The 24,111-nt window shown below is 53.3% G+C and overlaps 2 protein-coding genes and 1 long non-coding RNA gene across 8 annotated transcripts in view; 2 read left to right on the top strand and 1 right to left on the bottom strand.

The window, feature by feature from the left end:
• The window catches only part of NSD3 (nuclear receptor binding SET domain protein 3), a 36,095-nt gene extending 30,687 nt beyond the window's left edge, over window positions 1–5,408 (bottom strand). For 3 of the 5 annotated variants that reach the window (XM_021535879.4, XM_077789260.2, XM_085559123.1), the window contains exon 1: window positions 5,240–5,408. The gene's annotated coding sequence lies outside the window, so the exon portion shown is untranslated. Of the gene's footprint in view, window positions 1–3,456; window positions 5,012–5,239 lie in introns of those variants that run through there. The other 2 variants (XM_085559121.1, XM_085559122.1) reach the window with 2 other exon arrangements.
• A 1,424-nt stretch (window positions 5,409–6,832) lies between these two features.
• Window positions 6,833–13,083, top strand: LETM2 (leucine zipper and EF-hand containing transmembrane protein 2). Of its 2 annotated transcripts, XM_021535856.3 has the most exons (10): window positions 6,835–7,197; window positions 7,489–7,933; window positions 8,059–8,202; window positions 8,434–8,568; window positions 8,871–9,074; window positions 9,647–9,766; window positions 10,116–10,226; window positions 10,359–10,445; window positions 11,147–11,221; window positions 11,802–13,083. In XM_021535856.3, exons 1-10 carry the CDS (start codon window positions 7,151–7,153, stop codon window positions 11,850–11,852), a joined length of 1,419 nt encoding a protein of 472 aa, XP_021391531.1. In that variant the 5' UTR covers window positions 6,835–7,150; the 3' UTR covers window positions 11,853–13,083. The 2 variants fall into 2 exon arrangements, with proteins under 2 accessions (XP_085415260.1, XP_021391531.1); XM_085559134.1 differs by lacking the exon at window positions 9,647–9,766 and having other exon boundaries at window positions 6,833–7,197.
• Window positions 13,084–14,314: 1,231 nt separating this feature from the next.
• Window positions 14,315–22,187, top strand: LOC146765581 (uncharacterized). Its single transcript, XR_014949838.1, has 2 exons — window positions 14,315–16,896; window positions 20,280–22,187. It is a non-coding gene; the product is annotated as an uncharacterized LOC146765581 (long non-coding RNA).
• The last annotated feature ends 1,924 nt before the right edge of the window (window positions 22,188–24,111 follow it).

Raw genomic sequence — 24,111 nt, 5'->3', positions numbered from 1 at the left:
TCCTTACTTCCTTCCTAGTCATGCCCTAGGAAGGTTATTCCAGCCCGAAGCAGCTGGACAACATTTCACCCTGCAGCAGAGAAGCGATATACCACGTTGTCCTGACACAGTCACTGCAAACTGCACAGGCCAGGAACACCACAGAAAAACAGAGAAACCTCCTCTCCTCCTTGCCAAAATTTGAGACATGAGTAGTCTTTGGGCAAGCCACAGGATGCTCTGAACAACAGCACAATGAAAACAAGTGGGTCATTCCACCTTGGCCACTGGGAAAGCAGCGCCCTACAGCAGCTTCAGATGGAGCTTCCCAACCCCTGCCCTCCCCAGAAGAGCAGGATACACCTTGCATGCACTGGCTCTCACCAGCTGTGTCAGGAGGGTTATTCTCCTGCCCCTCACATCTTATTTTAATATTTAGCACTGCGTGGTTCTGAGCCTCAGCATCAACAGACCCCCAAACCCAGAAGTTACTCACTGAACGAGATTCTACACCTTCAACTTTACAGTGCATATTATGACACCACAATCAGACTCAAAGTTAGACTTCCAAAACTCAACTGCAGGCTCAGAGAAGGCTTTGGCATTCATGTAAGCAGCTCAATGTTCAACAAGAAGCAACACACAGTGACCTGACCTGCAGGTAAGAAACACCAGTTTGCTTCGCACAAGGTTAGTTCAGCCCTTCCAAAGCAAACACGGCCCCGTGGTATTTGTTCTGCCCGTGTGGGCACACAGGAGGGTTACTGTGCCCTTTTGGCCTGGGTTAGAAATGACATTAATGCATCCCGCAGACACTTTTTCTAAAGGAAACCTCTCCTAAACCCTGCCCACATGCGACTCTCACCCTCCCAAAGCCATGCATCTCAATACCTTACCTAAGAGCTCTCCTCGCACTGAGAACTTCCCTCCTCTAAGACTGCAAAAAGTAACTGAAGTTCCAACAGGAACAAGAACTCAATCAGATTTGTGCTGGATAATTTGGGGTGATGTTTTTCAATGATATTCACACCTAGATTAAATTGATGTTTGTCCTCATCTTCACTGTCCTGTGAGATTGACTCAGGTGTGTTTGTCACTGTAATTAAGCAATTCAGGGCAAGAACAGCAGAAGGCTCTGCAGCAGAATTTTCTCACTGCAGGAACTTTTAAACCTCGGGGCCATGAAACCATCCCTTCCTCCACAGCTCTGCACATCAGCCAGCAAACCAACACAAGTGGCACTGTCAGGAGCAACAGATCTGAGGAGCAGCATTGGGATTGCACAGCAAGGTCAAAAACCCCAAGCCACCCCTGTTCTGGGAAGAGAAAATCGGACTGCTTGTACTATTTACCACTGAATTGTTACTTTCCATCTGCCAAGCCAAACAGCAAACAGATTCTCACACTAGGCTGGGTTTTAGTTTTACTAAAACCAGGCTCAATCTTTTCTTCTGAATACTTACATAAAACTCTTGGGAAGCTGTGGTAGCACTTCAGGAACATCCACAGCTGTGAGGGCACAGTCCCAGCTGCCAATGCAGCTCCCACAGGTTCTGCAGAGGTGGCTGCCCTTGTGCTTTGTTACGTGACAAAAGCCTGGACTAAGGAACTTCAAAACACTGCATGTACAATGGGTTTAGGAGCTACCAGTTAAAAAAAGTTAAAAAACCGAGTTATGATTTGTTTCCTTTTCATTCGTTCTGGAGCTCACCTGTGTTGCTCAGCCTGGGTGCCAGCCTCACTGCACAGCTGGGACACCCCATCCCAAACTGGCTCCTCAGGAACTCGGTGCAGGCTGAGAACCAGGCTCAGGGCTCCAGGAACTGCCCCAGCAGCCTCAAAGACTGTTCTCTGTCCCCACAGCACTGACATCACTGCCAGCTCCTTCCTGCCCAGTCTCTCACTGCCATCACTGTTACCACACCCAGACCTTCCGATTCTCTTTGCCCAAAATTCTGCACCAGTGGGTCAGGCCCCACATGCTGCCCAGTGAAGTGGCACCTGGGCAGGATTACAGTGAGAGGACAGGCCCTAGAGCGGCCCACACAAACAGGACACAATGAGGAATCCTGAGCACACAGGAATCTCAACATCCAAACCCAAGGAAGGACCCCTTTGTGTATGTCCCTCCTAAGCACTAATGTGAAGAACACCCCACTGTCACCACAGAGAGCCACCCCTGCTATGCAGTAACACCACCCAGACCACAGGGCAACGGGCTTTCCAGCTGATCTTGCAGAAAAGTATTCCAGAATAAATTCTTCTCACTATGCCAGTGATTACTCTATGAACACACTGTGTCAGCCTCCTGTGAACTGTACAGTTTGCCTTCCAAACATGACCCATAACAGATCCTGCACTGATACAACACAGGAGATCGACAGATATGGAAACAGTTTCATCACTTCAAAGTTTATAGGAAATGGACACTTCACAGCGGCTGCAAACAACTTGAATCAACATGAAACAATGTCAAATTAACACTTTCAAAAAGTGCAACTGAATTTCCTAATGAGAGAGTTTCCTCTTTGAAGGCGAGTCCCCCATTTTGTTCTAGTCCTCTCCCAGGACAGACAGGGACACAGGGCTATTTACAAATGCTGAGACTCAGCACACCTTCAGTAAACATTTTCCTGTCATCCATGGGAGAGACACAATTCAAAGTAACAGAGGAAAAGGTAAATGGAAAAACATAAGCAGCACAGAAGAAGGCAGGTCAGCGTCTTCCTTAAGTGCACACTGTTACTTTCAGTTCCCATCCCAAGCTTTTCAGCTCAACTGAGCACAACTCAAAAAATCAGTTCCACTCCAAGAGTGAGTGCTCAGTGAGGGAAAGGTTTTGCAAAGATTATGGATCCTCCAGGTTCACCTTTTCACCAACAATTGCACTTATCTAAAAGCAGTTTTAGCATGAGTATTTTTCAACTTTTCTCTTAGAAAACACGACTTGAAGTTCTCAAACCTTGCTTCTATGCTGCATTGGACTAAATAACAACTGACCTCAAATTATCAAACCACTCCAATCCCCATGTGGTAACAGCTTTTCCCAGTCAGGAAATTATGTAGGTTTGGCCAAGACTGGTTGTGGCCACAGCAGGGACAAACACAACAGTTACTGATAAAGTCCAGCATGCACACATTTTAAACAGAGGTTTCACCAAACCTTTCCCACCCTTTTCTGTTGGCAATGCCCACCCAGGGTTAGTGCAGCCAGAGGTGAGGTGTTTTCTGGATGGAAGGTTGTGAGGCAGAGCTGGCCTGCTGGCTCCTAGGGGAGCTGGAAGCACTGCTGTGAGTCAGCCATGTGTGCTCAGAACGGTGTCACTGCCTCGTCACCCTGAGCTGGGCTTTCTGTCACCAGCTCAAAAGCAGAAGTTCCAGGACATCTTTATGTCCAAATACCACCCAGTTCCTGTCCACACAGACTAAACCAGAGACATGCAAACCTCTGCTGACATCCTACCAACCCCTGCTTACCCCACAGATGTTTACTGCCATTTCCTGTGCTGTTTCATCCCAAAGCATCCAAGCTGCACTTGGTGCTGCTTTCCTCAAGCACCCAACCAAAGCAGCTCTCAGTAGCTGTTCCCTGCTGCAGGTGTTTGACAGACAGACAGAGCTGCCTGGCTGGACAGGCCAGGTGTCTGAAGTGATGCAATCACTCCTGACCTCTCAAAACCCTCAGCCTGCAGTTCACACACACCCCTGCACCTCACTCCTCCCCTGAGCTGAGCACACCCACTGCTTCTGGTCACATTAGCCATGACCCAGAGGGACACCTCTGTCACCTGGAACACCATCCCGGTGGGTCAGAACTGTCTGAACTGCAGCGAGAAATAAAACAATTGTTCCTACTAATCCCTACATTCGATCCGTGCAAGCTGCTTTGTCCCATCCTTCTCTGCATGTCCTTAACAAATCCCCCAGACAAAGCTCTGTTTGCCCATGTTAAGACAACACCAAATTTTCACCTGCACCTGAGTCTTTAACAGGAAACTCGCAGCCTGTGGATTTTTCCTGACTCCAGCTAGACTGAGCTGTTCCTCCTGGCAGACACCAGCGGTGAATCAGAGACCTCTTGACAAACTTTAAAGCATGAGGTGAGGCTGCTTCCCTGTGCACCTTTGTAAAGGTGTTTTGTATTTGGTTTCTGAATGCCAGAAAAAACAGTCATGTCTGTAACTGGGCTTGATAAGGGCATTTGGAAGAAGTTTCCCACGGTGCTGTGGAAAGAAACAACATGGACAGCAGAGAAAAGGGGTTTGTCTGAAAAAGGAGCTCAGAGACTCATTTGTTTAGAGAGCCATGGGATTCAAATCTAAAACATGGAGCAAAAACTCTGGATCTTCAGGAAAAGTCATGGGTTAATACTGCTACGAAGCAGAAGTCAGGTATCACAGCCAGGGCAAGAACCACAATGTGTCTCACACAAACCCCCTCAAACTCAAGCAAAGTTGTGAAAACTGGAAAATGCAAAATATGTTTGTATTAAAACAAAACATACAATCTGACCACCATCCTGTACTCTTACCCTGCATCTTCATAAAGCACATGCTCAGGTTTTGGAGCAAAATCCTTTCAAGCAGCTCATAAAAAATACTTAATAATAATAATACTAAAATATATATATAACTACCAAAGCATTCACTTTGCATCTCTGCAAAACGTCACTGAAAGACTTGAACAGCCATCAAAACACGCTACAGTTTTCCCATCTAACTACTGGCTACTTAATACTGTCCTTGGGGCTGGTACATATCTATAGAACTATGTCGCCATTAAGACTTTTAACAACAAATTGCACTGAAACGACCGAGCGTATCGACAGCGAAACGAAAGCACAGCGAGACCACAACAAAGTGCAGCACAACGCAACAGCACCGCAAAAAAATAACATCAGAGCAACAACAAACCCTTCACCGATGCGCAGCTCTTCCCGCGCGCAATAAAACCCTTCTCCTCGAGCTGCGGAGGCCGCGGCACGGTGACACCGACGGCTGCGCTCGGTGAAACCGCGAATTTCTCGCCCGCAGCAGGTCGGGGCTCGGGCCCGGTGAGAGCCGCGGGGCCGGAGCGGGGAGCGCGGGGGTCCCGCGGCACGGCGCCGGGCCCGGCCGACCGCAGGGCCGGCCCCGGCCGGGCTCTGCCCCCGCCGGGCTCTGCCCGGGCCCGGCCCCGCCGCCCCGGTGCCGCCGCAGCTCCCGCAGCAACATGGCGGCCGCGGCCCCTCCGCCCCGGGGCCGCCCGGCCCCGCGCTCACCTTCAGTCAGTTCCATTCTCACGGCCCCGCCGCGTCCGCCCGGCCCCGCGCAGACAAAGGCGGCGGCGGGGGCGGCGCGGGGCCTCCGCCTCCTCCTCCCGCAGCACCAGCAAGGCCGCGACGGAGCCCCGGCCTCGATTTCCGCGCCCCCGCCGCTGGCGCCGGCTCCGCCCCGGGGAGGCCGCCCGCCCCCAGCGCCCGCCGCGGCCGAGGGAGGCGCTGGCGGGGCCCGGCGGGCCCGGCGGGTCGGCGGCCGAGGGAGGCGCTGGCGGCGGCGGCGCTGGAGCGGCTGTGCCGGTGCGGCCCCGCCGAGCGCCTCCGCCCCCGCCCGCCCCCCGCCGCCGCCGCACTGCGCAGCCGCGCGCGCACGCGCCGCCGCCAGCCATTGGCCGCTCGGGCGGTGTCCGCCGCGGGGCACCACGGGAGATGTAGTTCGGACCCCAAGGGGGCCCGGGGACAAGAGAGCGCTGGCGACATTTGTGCCCATTTCTGGGCTCCTCCGACAAGAGGAACAGGGGCTGGGCTGGGAAGAGCTGCAGGAAAGGGAGTTTGAAAATCGACTCTGCTCGTCACTTTAGGGACCTTCCTAAAGGCCCGTGCACAGCACAGGAACATCCATAGATGGGTCTTCTCAGGAACAGGAGAGGAGACCCATCTGTGTCCCCCATTCCCACAGGAAAAGCTCTTTCAGACTTAATCCAAATGTGTTTAAAGCCCAGTTTTGTACTGGGAGCTCTGGCACTAGACTCAAGAGCTCTGTCCCCTTTTCCCCCCATCTACTCAATTTTATTTTCTACTTTTCAAAACACTGTTCAAATGTTTGGGCAACTATTAGCCAAAGGGTTCCGGACCCTTTTTTTACTGGGGCAATACAATGGTTTTTCTTTTCTAATCTCTGCAAACCAGATAGTATTTCATGGAATGTCAGAATGGCTCGGGTTGGAAGGGACCTTAAAATTTAAAGGGATCAAGTCAAGTGTCAGCTGCTGAGAACGCTTCTCCAGCCGTCAGCGTGCTCCAGCCGCCCCTCACACGCGGGAGCGGAGCGTCTGTCTCACACACCGCAGGGCCCGTCGCTCGCTCTGCTCCTCACGCACGGAGCCGCTCGCCGGCGCTCTGTGTGTGCTCACGGGCACTGCGGACGGGCCCGCAGTGCCAGCCGGGGCGCGGCCTCCCGCGGCCGAGGGCACTGGGAGCGGCTCCTGCCGGGCCGGGCGTGCTGGGAGGCTCCCGATGCGCTTTAAGGGCCCGGGCGGCCCCGCTGCGGCTCCGTCCGAGGCTTCGGGGCCCCACGGACCGCTCCCGCGCGCCCGCCATGCGCGTGACGTCACGCTCTCGTCTCGCGATGGCGTCACGCAGCGGCACGTGACGCCACAGCCCGCGCGCCGCTGCCGTTCTCGCACCCAAGCAGCGGTTGTTCCCGAGGGCTCCTCGGGTCAGGCCCCGCCCCGCTCCGCTCCCATTGGGCGGGCCTCCAGCAGGGCCGCGATTCTGACTTCTGATTGGCTGACGTCGAGCAGGCGTGGCGCGGCGCGATGGCGTCACGGCGCAGGCACCACAGAGCGGCGACGGGTCCGAGGGGCGCGCGCGGGGCACGACGGGACGGGTGGGAGGGGCAGGAGGAGCGCGGCCGGCGGTGGGCGGGGCCCGGATCAGGGAACCGGGACCGGGATCAGAGAACCGGGACCGGGATCAGAGAACAGGGACCGGCACAGGGATCGGTATCGCCGGGACTGGCACGAGCACAGGGACCGCAGAGGGGCGGTGTCGGAGCCCCCGGTCCGGCCCCGACGCGCCCGGCAGCGCTCGGGGATGGGGCCGGCCGGGCCCCGGCGGCCCCCGGCGCCGCCCGGAGCCGCCACCGTCCCCCGCCGCCGCCGGGGCTGAGCGCCCGCCGCGCCCGGCCCAGCCATGGCTGCGCGCGGCTGTAACGCGCTCCTGGCCGCGGCCAGGGCCAGGTGAGCCCCGGGGGTTTGCAGCTTTTATCGAGATTTTATCGAGCTTCTATCGAGCTTTTATCGCATTTCCTGCTAAAGCGGCTTCCGAGAGGCACTGCGGAGCCGCCCCCCGGGGATGGGCTGCTAGCACAGCGCGAGTTCTCGGTATCTCAGCCGTTACGGGGGGAACGGGCTCTTGGCCACAAAACCCATTTCACGAGGCTCTGAGCGCTTCTCCGGTGCTGAGAAGGTTCGGGTGTGATGCCTGGCACTTCGTCCTCCTGCGCTGTTCTCACTGAAACACCCCTCCAGTTTCAGGGGCTCCCCTCTCCTGGCGCACTGCAGCCCCCTGTGCTCTCCAGCCGCTGCTCTTGTCCAGCTGGTGGATCCCCAGCTAACCCGGAGCTCCAGGGACTCCAGAAGCCAGCCCTGGCCACGCCGTGCCTGCCTGGGTGCTGCCCTGCCTTGCTCACCTGCCCACACCTTGCACACCTGCAGCAGCCCCCGGCAGCAGCTCCCAGGTGAATCCCTGCCCCGCGGGAGCCCCAGGAACCAGGGAGCCAAACCTGCCAAAACTCTGGCCAAGCAGATCCTTCCCGCTCCTGTGGGGAAGAAGTCCTTGCGACAGAGAACCATGGATGAGCTGAGGCATTACTACAACGGATTGCACCTGCTCTGGACGGACACCAAGGTGGCTGCCAGGATGGTGTGGAGGCTGCTCCACGGGCAGGTGCTCACCGGGAGGGAGAGGAGAAGGGTAAGTGTCACAACACCTGGATAAAGCAATGCAGTAAGAGGCTTAACACCTTCTTTGGACACACTTTGTGTGTCTGGCTGAGGGATGGTCTCTGAGTAATCCCTGCTGCGCTTTTCTCCCTGCAGCTGCTGAGAACTTGTGCAGATCTCTTCCGCCTGGTTCCCTTCCTGGTGTTTGTCATTGTCCCCTTCATGGAGTTTCTGTTACCTGTGTTCCTGAAGCTCTTCCCTGAAATGCTGCCCTCGACATTTGAGACTGAGTCGAAGAAGGTTTGTGCCCTCTGTGAGGCTGTGGAGTGTCCCCAGCTCCTCAGAACATCTGTGCAGCTGTGCAGGGCTGCTGCTCCCTGCCTGCTGCTGCCAGTGAGGATCAGCCTCACCCCGGGCCCGGGACATTCCCAACTTATTCCTGAGCTGCGGCTGTGCTGCAGACAGGGATCAGAAGGAATGTGCACAGCAATTCCATTTCCTGATTTGTAACCTTGTATTTCCCAAATGAAGGAAGAAAAGCAGAAGAAGAAGTTGAGTGCAAAGCTGGAGTTAGCAAAGTTCCTGCGGGAGACCATTGCAGAGATGGCCAAAAGGAACAAGGCAGACACAGGAAAAGGGAAACAATTCTCCTTTTACCTGCACGAGGTAGGATGGCAGCCATGGCACAGACACACCTTTAGAGCTGCTGTTTGGGGCAGAGAGCACAGGATTTGTACCCGGATTGTGGAGACAGAGCAGCTGTCACCCCTGCTCACAGGAATTCCGTCCAGGGAGGGCATACCTTTCACCTGGGGAACCTCAGCGGCCTCTCAGTAACAGTTTCACTGCGACTTTTAACTGTATCCTGCTGTGTCCGACAGGGCCAGGAGCTCCCCTGAGGGAGGGGATGGGGGAGGAGGTTCCTGCTGGTGGTCCTGCTCAGGGCTGTTTTTTTGTGCTTCCCTCAGCTCCCTCCCAGTGGCCGGCAGCCCAGCACGCAGGAGATCCTGCGCTTCTCCAAGCTCTTCGAGGACGAGCTGACCCTGGAGCACCTGGAGCGGCCGCAGCTGGTGGCCCTGTGCAAGCTGCTGGAGCTGCAGCCCCTGGGCACCAACAACCTGCTGCGCTTCCAGCTGCTGCTGCGGCTGCGCAGCATCAAGGCCGACGATGAGGTGGGTCTGCAGCAGCACCCAGGAGCTGCCTGCTGCTTGCACTGCTGACCCACACACCCTCACAGCGGGGGAGTTTGGGATTGCTGGGAGTCAGATCCTCCCCGGGAGAGATCCCAGAAGAAAACAGAATGGGAGTTCATCTCCCTGCACCCCTGCAGTCTTTGGGGAGCTCTAACGGAGGTGGCACTGCAGATATTGTCGCTAGGGCATTTAGTTTTGGACTCGTGCTGACTTATGGAAAAGGGATGTTTTTCAGTGTGCAATGGCGTTATTTGGAAAATGGAACCAGACATATCTGCAGAGTGGAAGGACAGCAGGTAGTGGCCATAAGTTGCAGCAAGGGAAATTTCAACTTGATAAGGAAAACAATTAAAATCGGTGAGAGGGTAAACAGTGGAACAGGTTGTCTGGAGGCTGTGGAATCCCCGTCCCTAAAGAGGTTCAAAGCACAAATGGAAAATACTGAGCAGTTTTGAACTGGAGGTTGATCTGGGTACCTCCAGAAGCCCTTTCAGGTGCAAGAGGGCCTGGCTTACCCTGAGCCTGGGTGGGAACGTTGCTGTTCATTCCAGATGATTGCCAAGGAGGGGGTCAGTGGCCTGAGCGTGCCGGAGCTGCAGAGCGCCTGCAGGGCCAGAGGGATGCGGTCACTGGGGCTCTCTGAAGAGCAGCTGAAGGAGCAGCTGGGGCAGGTGAGTGTGCCCTGGCCAGGGCTGCTGTGGCCAGGTCGAGCAGGCACAGCTTCCTGAGAATTCACGAGTTTCAGGCTGGATCCTCACCTGCAGAGCTGAGCTGTAAGGCATGAAGGGTCCAGATTATGTCCTAGACTGAAGAGAAATAGATACAGAAATAGAACAAAGGCCAGATAGGAGCATGGTGAAGTGGGGGTTATTCCCAACTCTTCAGACCCATTTCTTCTCATTCTGGTATCTTAAAACTGTATTATCCAAACTCAAGATTGCTTTATGAACAAAGTGTTGTATTAATAAATGCTCACATAGAGCCAATATGAGGCATTTTTTCCTTCTGTTTTTTTCCAAGTGGCTGGATCTTCATTTAAAGGAGAACGTTCCCTCTTCTCTCCTCCTGCTTTCCCGTGCCTTGTACTTAATAGACCTAAAGCCACAATCTGTTCCCATTCCACAGAATAAGGTGAGTGGTTTGAATAAAGCTTTTAGGTTAATAGCTCAACCATTATACATTATAAAAATGAAGGACTGTGACAGAATCTTGTTTTCTGATCCTACAAGTGGACTGAAGTTATGAATCTGTGTTCTTCTGCAGACAGGTGAAGCTGCTGGAGTGATGACACCTGTGCTTGACAGTCAGGAGACCCTCCTGGATCCTGCCCCTGTTATACAGGGAAGAAAGGTTAGAAACAGCAGTCTGCAAGCAGGAAAACATGTGCTGACATCGTTGGGAATTGAGTGTGACCAAACCTTTCCAAAGCTGGACAAAACTAAAGTTTGACACCATGGCACAGAGCACGTGCAGCGTCTGTTCTTGCACTGTGTGGGTGTTTTCCCCCCAGGAGCCTCGTAGTTGCATGTTCTGATTTGAGAGGCAAGGGAAGGGAGCTGGGATCTGCTGTGGCACAAGTGGTGCTGTGCTGGGAGCAGCTGGTTATTCAGTACCATGGTGCTGGCTCCCAGCCAGGGAGATTCAACCTGAATTGCTTCAGGCCTCAGCCCAGGTACATTCAGCTCAGAGAAGCCAGTTAAAGTGGACTTGTTTTTAGCCTTCTTACTGAATTTGGGTTCAGTTTTACAGGACAAAATGAGCCAAAATATCTAGAGTAAGAAAGCCAGAGCATATGGTTCTTGGCATCACACTGCAGTGAATTCCTTAGATTAGTCCCAGCTGATAAAAGCAGCAGCAGGAATCAAAGAATATTGTATCAACTGCCAGAAATATTTCCACATAGTTAAATTGTGCTGGGACACAACAATGGAAATACCAGCACAGCTTTCACAGAGTGAGCAGGGAACAGCCTTGTCAGAAGGGAGAAGGGCCTGGGGGGTTCAGGCTTTTGCAAGAGGGTTCTGTGACTTACAGCTGCTTTTTCCTTAAAGAATGAAGAATTTGTGTCCCAGCCAGCAGAGAAATTGCCATTCTCTGAAGCGTCAGTGAAGCCTCCCCCACGAGAGGTGAGCTTGTCAGAGTTCTTACACTTCCCAAAAAAGATTGTTCTTCACACAGCTTGCAGCCAAACCGAGGAAGGTCTTAGCACAGGATGCTGTGAACACTGCTGAGTTCAGGGAGCAGCTGGAGAAACTGGATGAGAACTGCACTGAGGGCTGTTCAATACAAAGATACCACAGATGGCAGAGAGCAGTCAGACTGGGGGGAATTACTGGTATATCCTTGTACTCTTCCTTAATAATCTGTCTTGGGCCACTAGGACAGACCAGCCTTCCCTTGGAGTCACCAGGGTAAGAGCCACTTTGTATCTGTAAAAATATTTCTGCAGTGATTGTCTTTGTTTTGCCCGTTTTCTTTCTGTGAATATTTCATTTCCATTTAGGTGCTTGTGTGCACATCTGGGATGCTGCTTAGGGCAAGTTTGGGAGTCCAGACAGACTCCGATCTCCTTTAACCTGAAGAACTTTCCTCCTCATCAGCTGGATGATGCTCTCCAGAGCAGCTTCCCGTGCACCTTCAGAAAAGATTGTGAATTTCAAGAAGCACTTGTACTGCCTAAAATCTGCTCTTTTCTTTTGTCCCTAGACCAAAATGGAAGCATCGCAGAGCAGCAAGGCCGGTGCCAACGGAGCCTGACCTGGAGCCAGCACTGGGAGGAAGCAGCTTCCATCTCCACACCTCCTGCAAAGGGAACAGGGATTTCCCAGGAAGCTGCTCTACACAAAGAGGCAGTAGCCCTCAGGGGCCTCTCTCTTTGTCCCAAGCTTGCTAGCAACTAGGCCACTGCTGTCTGGATGACATCTCTTTTGTGCTGGATCCTTGCCCTGCTACTTTTAACTTATGGTGTAAATATGTTAATAATGGTGCTGCTGTCTGTGCTGTTCCTGAGCAGGTGTTTGTGCTTAGCAAAGGCAGCTTTTCATGTTAGAATGGCCTGTGTACAGAACAAGCTGGGCTGGGGTCCAGCAAAGCCTGTTCTGCAGCGTGAAATCCTCTGCAGGAACATCCCCACACACCCAGGGCCAGCAGCTTGTCCTGAGTGTCCCAGCTCAGGCTCTTGGTCCTGATTCGGGTGTTTTAGCCAGTGACCAGCCCACAACGACCCACGTGGCCACAGCTTTCCGAGGAGGGTGAGCACAGGGAGGGAGGGAGCAGCACTCGGTGCTGTGGCAGGACTGGTCAGAGGGACTTCAGGCCTTGCTGGACAGGAGCAGAGCAGGGACAGGAACAGCCTCCAGCTGTGTTTGCTTCCCCCAGGGAGCTGTGCAGGTGCCACGCACTGTGACAGAATCAGACTTGCACTTTCAGGATCCCTCTGGGTCACAAGAGGGAGCAACCCAGGACCTGCACACCTCTCCCAAGCGTGGAGCTTTGGTTAATCCTCACCAGGCTCAGAATACACACCAAGTGCTCTCCAGTACTTGCAAAGTGACTCCTCACACACTCCAGTGACGACTCAGTTTTTGCCAGACTCTCAGAGGATACTGAAAAGCTGTTTTTAGCATTTGTTAAATTTTTTACTCCGTCCTATGTAAATGCTGAGAAATTACTCACATTATGGATTTTAAATATGTATATTTATACTTACTGTTAAATTAGATTTGGTGCTAAGTAGGAATGAAACGTCTGTTCCAGAGGTCAGACAGCCTTTAGAACAACCTGACTGAAAGCCAATTCTCCAAGCTCTGGTGTGAGCAGCACTTTAAACCCGAGGCCTCGGGCTCCTACAGCAACACAGAGCCAGCTGTCAGGTGTCCTGTGTCCTTAGCTCTGTACCTGAGCCTCTCCTCGTTCATCCTACCCGCCGGATCTGTGTCTAATAGACGGGAACAATTGTTATTTCAATAAAATAACACCTTGCTGTGGAGTCACTGCTGCCTCTTAGCGCCGTAATGAGGGAAGGCTTCTCCTCCCGCCTGGTGTTCCCTCCCAAGCCTGGCTGGATTTCTCCATCCGGCAGCCTTTGGAAGCCCGGAGAGGTTCGGGGTGATCAGGTAACGGCTCTCTCATTTGCCAGCCGGCCTCCAGCGGCCTGGAGAGCTCCCTGCTCCATCCGAGCGCCTGTGCCGGCTGCGAGGGCTCTGCTCCTGCCGGGCAGCCGCTGCTCCGGCGGAGGGAGAGGAGGAGGAGGCTGGCGGGTGTCCTGGGCGGGATGAAGGCAGAGCCAGCAGCACCGGCTGCCGAGGGAGCAGTGCATTCCCCTGCTGAGAGGTTTCACAGATGGAGAGTTGTGGAGTTGTGTTATTGCAGGTTTTATTATGTAATGGTTTGTTCATATGTACCCCCATGTTCCACTTGGTTTGTCCCTAGTTTTCCCGCCTTACCCCATGTGTCAATCCTCCCCTAAGGTGTTTAGTCACTCCCTTGCCCCCTCCCAGGCGCCCTGTCAGTCACTCGGTATCCCCTCCCATACACCTAGAAGCTTCTATCCTGGGTGCCGGGTGATTGGACAGGGGCCTGGGGCCCCTCCTACGTCTATCCCTCATAGGTTCCCACATGCATCACCCCATACAAGAGCCACTCCCTATTTCACTCCTATTGGTCGACTGGTTCCCCTCCCTCTCAGTTTATAATCCACTGCAAGCACCTCGCAGGGGCTCTTGCTAGCAGGATTGTTCAGGTGTTGTTGGGCCCTGTTGGCCTGCAATAAACTTGGGACGTAACCCTAGCAGGAGTCTCTCTTCTTCATCACCGCCGTGGGGTTCAGCAGCACTTTGCCAACCCACGAAGCACTCTCCAAAGCCCGGCGGGGCCCAGCGGAGGGTGTTTCACTTGCCCCTCTCGCCCCATCGGAATGCTAGCCGGGGCAGATCTGGGGAGGGAGCGCGGCAGCCTGGTGCCCAATGTGGGGCCTCTCCACAGTGCCTGACCTCACGACAGAGGACCCTCAGAGTCTGAGAGACTCGTGGACTCGGACCTCTTTGGCCGTCAAGCTACCCCGGTGGGAGCAGACCTGCGTTTTAGCGGGTGGCGCTCCCGGGGATAGGACCAGCAGCTCCAGACAGCACCTCCGGAGTCGGCTTCCTCCTGCGGCGGTATCTGCCTCCGGGATTTTTTGTTTCTGCCCCGACTTCTCTGGACCATCTTTGGAGGTAAGTAAGGGGGCCCTTGGGGCTTAGCTTCCTGTCCTATTTGGGAATTTTCTTTCTCCCCGGGGTTTGGGGAAAAGATTCCTTTGCTGGGTGGGCTTTTCTTTCTCCCTTGGTTTTGGGGAAAGATCCCACATTCTCTTTTTCGCTTCCTTTCCCGGGGTGTGGGAAGCTTTCAGGACAACTCGGCTAAGCCGTCAGGGCAGTCTTCTGCTTTTTGTTCTTATTTTCCCGGTTGTGGATTTTGTGGCGCACTTTTCCATTTCTCAGCATGGGTGCTAAGCTGACTGCGCCTGAGAAGGGATTGTTTTCCCAAGTTGCGGGTATCCTTTGAGTTGGGGAAAAAACGTTTAAGAAATCTGATATCAAGAAGTTTGTCCGATGGCTGTCTCAGACTTTCCCTGAAATTTCGGCAAGCAAATTATATCAAGTCCCCTTTTGGGACCAAGTGGGAAGGGAGATTCTCCGACAGTCGGATCTTTCTCTTTCCAAATTTACACATTTGGCTCTCCAAATTAGAGACATTATTAAAAATAACTATGAAGGTCTGCCACAACCATCTGTGGACAAACCCACCCCTAGTTCTAACCCCAGTACTAAAAACCCTACCCCTCTTTCCTCTCCCTCTTTCCCAAGGTCGGGTATTCTCAGATGGGCATCCCGGCGAAGTCCGCAGGCAGATTCTGGCCCCTCTGTGAATTCCCTGGACCCCCGACAGGACAGTGCTGGCACTGTCCCGAATCTCCCTTGTACCCCTTCTTCCCCACAATATACCACCCCGTCCCGTAAAAATTCTGTTGGGTTTAAGCTACCCCAGTCACCTAAAAATCCCTTATCTCCTACTCCCTTAGCCCAGAATCCTCAAAATGGCTTCCCTTCTCCCTCCTTCACGAGGACACAAGATGGTGGGGACCGCATGGCTTTTCCCGCCACTTGTGCTTCTTCTTCCCATGATCCTTATCCCCCTTCCTCCCAAAACCCTTTCCAGACATCATCCAACCCTTTCTGTCCCCAAGACTTCTCCGCCCATCCCTCTTCTCCACCCCCAATCTCCTCCTCTAATGAATTATGCAACACCCCACCCCTCGGCTCCACCCCCGGGGAGGGGAGTCTCTAACACGCCACTCCCACTGCCACAGATTCCGCCTCTTCCGCCTCCTCCCTTGGTTCCCACGACCCAACTTCCGGTTCCCACGCTTTGAGTTCCGGGGGGGGGAGGGAGCGTGGGAACCCTGGCCTGCCCCATTCCCTGCCTGCCTTCTCGGCTGCACCGGTCACCTTTACCCCGTGACAGGGGGGTAGGCCCCTCGCACAATGGTCCCCCATCCCACAGCAAACAATAAAGGATCTCTGCAAGGCCCAAAAAGAATTTGGTCGAGAGAGTGAATTTTTTAGAGGTATGTTAAAAGCAACCCTCTCCTCAGCCGAATATGTTCCTGCTGACATCCGGACACTATTCTCATGCCTGATAACCCAAGCAGAGTTTTTAATTTGGGAGTCCGCGTGGAAGCGGGAAATTAGGGAGGTGTTGCCGGACCTTTGGGCTGATGCAGATATCTCAAGGGATGTGGACGGAGCAATTTTATCTGTGGATCATCCGTGCGGGGAAGGGGATTGGCAACTGGGGACCAAGCAGGCGGATAAAATCCCCAGAGAGGCCCTCCAGGTTAGCACTAGGACAGCAGAAAAGGCTTTCTTTAAGCTAAGGCCAAGCGGCCCGGCCATTAACTTTCTCTCTATAAAGCAGGAACCTTTTAAATAGTTTGTCACTTTTGTGGACCGTCTATGCACTGCTATAGAGGCTCAGGTTCCAGATGAAAGACTCAGGAGAGGAATGCTCACCGAGGTGGCCAGACAAAATGCGAATGATGCATGCCGGCAAGCGATCCTGAGTCTCCCACTAGATTCAGAGCCGACTCTCCAGAATATGCTGGACGTGTGTGCCCGAAAAGTGACGGTTCCAGCCAAGGATACACAAGGAACTCATCGGACACCATACAAGAGAGTTTCCTTTGCAGAGGCTGTAACACCTACAGCAACCCCTGTGCTGGAACGCCGTTCTGCCGGAGCACCCCCGAGGGGATCCCACCAAGAAAGGCCATGCAATCTCTGTAAACAGAGGGGACACTGGGCTTCGCATTGCCCACTGCGGGAGGACTTTTTAAAATTTCGCCAGCAGCAACAGAGGAGGAATGCATCAAATACAGGGGGAAAACAAAAAAACTAACAAGTCAGCGCAGTCCCTCCCTGCGCGAGGAAACAAATATGGTGGGACTTAAAACATCAAAGGAGGGGAGGGACAAGTGTTCGGAAAGCCCACCTGAGGACAAAACTTTCCATACCGAAGAAGGCACCTTACCGGACTTGACTATGGCTAACGAACCAGCCTATATGGGAGAGGATGTGGATTTTATTTCCAAAGCTTGGCTTGGTCGGGACCCCGACCATCCCAGGCCCATACTTAACACCCATTCTCATTTTTCCCCATATAGGTTGGCCCTGACCGAATCTCTCCATCTGAAGGACAGTCACTGGCGTCCCATCACCGTAGACACCGCGGACCCAGGAACCTGGAGGAACATCCATAGTAGGTACATCGTTCTTGGGGACACAAAGTTCACGCCACTCGACATCACAATCGCACCATGTCTAACAGCAAAAGACACTGAACAATTAGCATTGTGGTTGCACTGCTCCCATCCACCAGTCTTCCTTCCAAAGGGCCAAATCATCGCCCAGGCCATCCCAGTACCTGGGCCACCTGCACACCCAGAGGATCTATGGAAAAAATCAGCCAAAAAGAATTATCAGGTGTGCCAGGCACAAATTATAGGGAAGGAAAGGCCGAAGCTATCATGCTATATGTGGAAGGATGGGGAGCACAAACATCTTAATGGACTCCTAGACACAGGGGCAGACGTGACAGTCATTCCTGCATGGGACTGGCCGTCACGATGGGAATTGCAAAACGTGGCTGGGAGAATTCAAGGTGTAGGGGGTTCACAATTGGCTAAGCAATCTAAAAACATTGTAAAATTTGAGGGGCCAAACGGGCAATCGGCTTATTTATGCCCGTTTGTTTTGGACTATACGGAACCCTTGTGGGGGAGGGACCTAATGGTCCAGTGGGGGGTCACAATTGACATACCGACTCCCCAGGTTTTTTGGCAGCGGTCACTGAGTAGCATCCTACCCGGAAACTCAATTGGCTTACAGATGCACCAATCTGGGTAGAGCAGTGGCTGCTCAATAAGCAAAAATTAAAAGCGCTCCGGAAGCTCGTGGATGAGCAACTCGCCAAAGGGAATATCCAGGAAACAACATCTCCCTGGAATTCCCCAGTCTTTGTCCTCAAAAAACCGGGAAAGGAGGATGAGTGGCGGCTCTTGCATGACCTTCGTGCCATAAACAATGTCATCAAAGACATGGGCCCTCTCCAACCAGGGATGCCGTCCCCCACGATGTTGCCAGAAAATTGGGAATTGGCCGTGATTGATATAAAGAATTGTTTCTTTCAAATTCCCTTACACCCTGAGGACGCACCACGGTTTGCCTTCTCGGTTCCTTCCATCAACCGGGAAGCCCCAATGGAGAGATACCACTGGAGAGTTTTGCCACAAGGCATGAAGAACAGTCCTACTATCTGCCAGTGATACGTCTCTTCATTGCTGTCCCCTGTGCGTGCAGCCACCGAGGGCGTGATCATCCAGCACTATATGGATGATATCCTTATTTGTGCCCCCAACAGCGATCTACTTACACACGCGCTTGAACTGACAACCAATGTGTTGGTTGCTGTAGGGTTTGAGCTACGAAAAGATAAAATTCAACTGATGCCACCTTGGAAATATCTGGGTTTGGAAATAAACAAGCGGACCATTGTTCTGCAGAAATTGGCAATAAAAAATAGAATTTGAACTCTAGCTGACGTACAGCAGCTGTGTGGGTCTTTAAACTGGGTGAGACCCTGGTTAGGTATTACCAACAAAGACCTAGCCCTGCTTTTCAATTTATTAAAAGGGGGGGAAGAGCCCAGTTCTCCCAGGGAACTCACTCCAGAGGCCAAAGCTGCACTACAGAGGGTTCAGGAGGCAATGTCTGCCAGGCAGGCCCACAGATACGATCTGGGCCTGCCCTTCAGATTCATCATATTGGGCAGACTGCCACACCTCCATGGGGTGATCTTTCAATGGACAGACACCCTAGGGAAGGGCAAGGATCATGACAAAAGGGATCCACTCTCAGTCATAGAGTGGGTTTTCCTGAGTCACAGTAGATCCAAAAGAATGACACGGCCACAAGAGCTGGTGGCAGATTTAATCCACAAGGCAAGAGCGTGGATTCGGGAGCTGGTGGGGTGTGACTTTGAGTGCATCCACATTCCTCTGAAATCGGAATCGGGCCAGTTCACAAAGGCAATGTTGGAACACCTACTGCAAGAAAATGAATCATTGCAGTTTGCCCTGGACAGCTACACGGGCAAAATTTCAGTTTTGAGACCAGCCCACAAAATTTTCAATTCGGAAATCCAATTCACTTTGTCAACAAAACAAATTCAGAGTAAAAAACCCTTGAAGGCTCTGACAGTTTTTACAGACGCGTCCGGAGGGTCTCACAAGTCAGCTGTGACTTGGAAAGATCCTCAAACTCAGCGGTGGGAGGCAGATGTTGTTAAAGTGGAGGGTTCCCCTCAAATAGCTGAGTTGGCCGCAGTCATTAGGGACTTTGAGCGGTTCTCTGAACCCTTCAATCTGGTTATTGATTCGGCTTACGTAGCAGGTGTAGTGTCCAGAGCACAGGATGCAATCCTGCAAGGTGTTTCCAATGATGCTCTTAATAAGTTGCTCTCAAAATTAATCAAATTAGTCTCCCACCGAGAGCAACCGTTTTAGGTGATGCACATCAGGTCACACACCGATCTGCCGGGGTTCTTGGCCGAGGGCAATAGGCGTGCCGATTCCCTCGCTGCCGCCCCTGCCCAGATGGCGCCACTCCCCGACAAATTCCAGCAAGCCAAGATAAGCCATCAGCTCTACCACCAGAATGCGCCCGGCCTGGTGAGACAATTCCACCTCACCTGTGACCAGGCCCGGGCCATCGTGGCCACCTGCCCATCCTGTAAGTTGCTCCCATTACCATTGGTGAGAGCAGGGGCTAACCCTAGGGGTCTGAAGTCCTGCGAGGTATGGCAAATGGACGTTACTCACATCCATTCCTTCGGGAGGATGAAGTACGTCCATGTCTCTGTGGACATCTTCTCTGGGGCAGTTTTCGCCTCTGCCCACACAGGGGAGAAGACCAAGGATATAAAAAAACATCTAATACAGGCCTTCTCTATGCTGGGTGTCCCTAAATTAATTAAAACTGACAATGCCCCTGGGTATACCTCCAAGGAATTCGCAGGCTTCCTACAGCAATGGGTAATAGAACACAAAACTGGCATCGCCTATTCCCCATCAGGTCAAGCCATGGTGGAGCGGACTCACCAAAGCCTTAAAAGAATATTGAAGCAACAACAGCCTTCAGCAAAGACTGAGTCCCCCCAGGTTCAATTGGCGCGGGCCCTTTTTACAATCAACTTTTTAAACTGCTCCTTCGAGTGCCTGAATCCACCTATTACTAGGCATTTTAATAATCATGATTTGAGTAAGGTCAGGGAAAAGCTGCCAGTTCTCATTAAAGATCCTGAGACCTGGCGGCAGGAGGGACCCTATGATTTAGTCACCTGGGGATGGGGGTACGCTTGCGTATCCACGCCCTCAGGCCTGAGATGGGTTCCCTCCAAATTCGTCAGACCATATATCCCGGAAGTTCAGAAGAAAGAACCGGAAAGTCCTCAGGTCGGGCATGCTGCCCTCCGACGGCAGAGAAAGACACCCTTACCCAATTCTCCCTCTTCTCTCTCGACTCCTGTGGCTCTTTGTTCCCTTTTGAGTTAGACCTCCCCTATTCTGAATATTAATTTACGTTTCAGTTGTTTTTCAGAACACACTCCACCCCGAACTCACCCAAGATGCGAGCAACTTTGAGCCTCATCCTTCTCGGCATCACCATCGCCATAGGACCCCAGCTGGCATGGATTGTTCCTCAGCCCCCAACCAATGTATGGACCACACTGGCCAAATCCTTAAAGCAAGATCATTTATCAACCACCTCTGCTTCCAACCCCTTCCTATCCTGCCTCGTGGGGATCCTGTATCCTCTACAAAACCTTCCTTTTACCCTCCCTACAAATGCCTCTGCCCCATGCATAAAGAAAAAGATCCGTACCTTCGTCGTACATGCAGTAAAACAAGCAGATGAATGGAGGGCATGGGTTAAATCACTTCCCCGTATGGAGAAAGAGCCTGAAGAATGAGAATTACTTGGCTCCTCCCTTGCCTATACATGTATCCATTTTGTTGTCTCCTCCAATCCCTTTGCCCGGCCCAGGAGGGAAATCAAACAAACCATCCCCGAGTACCAAGCAAGAAACTGGTGTACAAGAGTCATACAAATTCCAGGTTTCTCTACCGCTGATAATAAACCCCATTCTCTCCCCAAAGGATCATTTTTAATTTGTGGCAATTGGGTTTGGGCAGGCATCCCCCCTCACCTGGTCGGAGGTCCATGCACATTTGGGCAGTTGAGCTTGTTTACTCCCAACAAAACACAAATAGCTCATTGGAAAACACTAAATCAGACAGGGCAATTGGCAAGGAAAAAAAGACACTGGACTCATGGATTGGGACGCAAATTGTAAGGATGAAGTAGTTCATTGGTCCAAGGCAAAAGGCGTTGTTACCACTGCTTTTCTACCCTGGATAGCAATCACCCAGGCATTCAATGAATTGTCAGGCCTTGAATGCTGGGTAGCTAAACAAGCCAATTATACATCAGCTGCCTTAAGTGACCTTCTAGCAGATGAAGAAGTAACGAGGCAGGCTACCCTTCAAAACGGTGCTGCCATAGATTTTCTCTTGCTCCTTCATGATCATAAATGTGAAGAATTTGCTGGCCTATGCTGCATGAACTTAAGTTTTAGGGCTGAGGACGTCCGTACCACCCTCGACAAGATGCAAACCATGATTCACCATCTCAAGAAAGAATCAGCAGGATGGCTGGGGTCACTATTTGAAGGATGGGGACTCTCTGGGTGGGTTTAATCTATTCTCCAGACAGGACTGATGTTGCTGTTGGGACTCATTATTTTCATCATCGGTTTCGGCATAGTGAAAAGCTTGATAATGAAAGCAATCAACTCTACCGTCAGCATCAACCATGCTGCACTAACTACACCTTATGAATTGGAGCCTTTCAACAAAGAAGGACCAAAAGAGGAAGACCCACAAGAAGAGGAAAGCATCTGGTTTTGAGATGAGCCCATGGACTATGAAACCCCCAGTTAAGAGACTTATTTCACCCTCCCTCCTTTCTTCTTTTTTTAAACAAAAAACAGGGAGATGTGGAGTTGTGTTATTGCAGGTTTTATTATGTAATGGTTTGTTCATATGTACCCCCATGTTCCACTTGGTTTGTCCCTAGTTTTGCTGCCTTACCCCATGTGTCAATCCTCCCCTAAGGTGTTTAGTCACTCCCTTGCCCCCTCCCAGGCGCCCTGTCAGTCACTCGGTATCCCCTCCCATACACCTAGAAGTTTCTATCCTGGGTGCCGGGTGATTGGACAGGGGCCTGGGGCCCCTCCTATGTCTATCCCTCATAGGTTCCCACATGCATCACCCCATACAAGAGCCACTCCCTATTTCACTCCTATTGGTCGACTGGTTCCCCTCCCTCTCAGTTTATAATCCACTGCAAGCACCTTGCAGGGGCTCTTGCTAGCAGGATTGTTCAGGTGTTGTTGGGCCCTGTTGGCCTGCAATAAACTTGGGACGTAACCCTAGCAGGAGTCTCTCTTCTTCATCACCGCCGTGGGGTTCAGCAGCACTTTGCCAACCCACGAAGCACTCTCCAAAGCCCGGCGGGGCCCAGCGGAGGGTGTTTCACTTGCCCCTCTCGCCCCATCGGAATGCTTGCCGGGGCAGATCTGGGGAGGGAGCACGGCAGAGAGTGAAGAGGGGCTGGCGGGGAGCCCGGGCATCACCTGGGCACTGCCCTGCGTGGGCGAGCTCTGGGTGGGCTCTGGTGCTTCCCACGTCCCCATCCTCCAGCCACGACCACGCCACGCTGGTGTGCGTGCGAGGGCTCATGTGTCCATTTGCCTCCTGTGTTTTCATTTTAGAAAGATCTGGAAGCCGGGACTCGCTTCCCACGGTGACCACCAGCCCCACACCCGCAGTCAGCCTGAAGTGAGCACAGGCTGTGGCAAAGCCCCCCTCCTCCCAGGGGATCTGGCCCTGGAGCAGGCAGAGGGGGATGAACCCTTGACACAGCCCTGAACAAACCCATTTTCAGATCAAAACTGCCCTCCTTCCCCAGCCTCACGGGTCACTGCTGCCACAGGGCTCTTGGGGATGTGTCTCACCTCTACCTGGCATGTGGGGACCCCAGGCACCTTCCCAGGACCCTGCAGGCACACTGAGGGGAGAGGCAGCAATTCTGCTGCATGACCTTCCTAGCAAGGGGAGGAAATGACCCCCGTGGAGCCCCATAAATCACGAGATTCTGTTCTGCAACACTGGGCGAATGAAACGCTGCTGAGATCCAAGGCCGTGTGTGCTTTGGCGTGGGGAGAGCTTTTCCAGCCACACCGGTGCCAAACACCTTCCAGTCTCCCCTCAGCCTGGAGAACCAGCTCCTCAGCTGTTTATCCTTCCCCTGGGCATCCTCACACTCTGCTCCAGCCCGGAGCCGGGTGTTGTGGCGCCCGTGTCTGTCCCACCCTGCGCCGGGGCCGGGGCAGCAGCTTGCCCGGAGCCGAGATTTCTGCTGGATGCTGCTCCTGTGCCAGCACCAGCCCTGGGCCTTGCGTCAGCCTCTTCCCCAGAAAGCTGCTGCAGAAAGATGCCCCGGTCAGCACTTTTGGAGGAGATTAGTATTCAGAGGGAAAAGCAGTGATTTAGTGCGGCCCAAGCACAACAAAGGCCGGGATTTACAGCTCCCGGAACCCGGCGCCACATTCCTGCAGCCCTTCTGCCTCTGCTATAAACGTGTAACAAAGGAGATGGAGCTTTATCCCAGCCTGAAGTTCTGTGGGACAAGGGCTCCGTTGTTGAACCTTGCATGGAGCGGGGTGGGGTCCCCAAGGTGGCTCAGGGATGGTCCCATCCCACTGCCCATCACGCTGCCCACCCTGCTTCTCCTCATGGTGCCCGCATGGTGCAGGCAGGGCCCAGGACAGCAGGGGTTTGGGGGAGCTGCGTGCCCCAGCTGCACACACCTGGCCCTGGCTCTGCTCGGCTGTGGGGGCTGCAGCTGGACCCCGGGGTCCTGTGACCCCACAGCTGGGTGGAACACGGGGGACAGAGGGCAGCTGAGGGGGCCAGGGGCAGCCGCGGCCCCCAGGCTAAGGGATTGCTCCCCACTCACCCACTGAGCTGTGCCTGCAGCCATGGGACCTGTGCCGAGGTGGAATGGCACAGGAGGTTCCTGCCACAGCTGGCACGGGGAAAAAGCCCAGCTCAGCACTGGCAGAGCAGCCACATCCTGGTCTGGGGCCAGGAGATTGTCCCGGCCTGCACAGTCCGAGGGCTTTAAAAGGAGAGAACGAGGAAGGCAAGGAATGGAGAAGACAAAGGATGACGTGAGAGCCAAACATGCTGGAGGCCAAGCACTCAGCAGCCGCTGATGCCCAACACACCCCACCCACTGAGGGGCTCCTGAGAGCACCTTCAGCTCCTCCACTGCCCTGGAGCCATTTCCCTGCT

The sequence above is a fragment of the Lonchura striata genome, chromosome 22 (genome assembly GCF_050655825.1).
Source record: "Lonchura striata isolate lonStrDom1 chromosome 22, ASM5065582v1, whole genome shotgun sequence".
NCBI classification, from domain to species: Eukaryota; Metazoa; Chordata; class Aves; order Passeriformes; family Estrildidae; genus Lonchura; species Lonchura striata.
The sequence above is the reverse complement of the archived record's forward strand: the minus strand, read 5'-3'. Positions and strand labels throughout refer to the sequence as shown.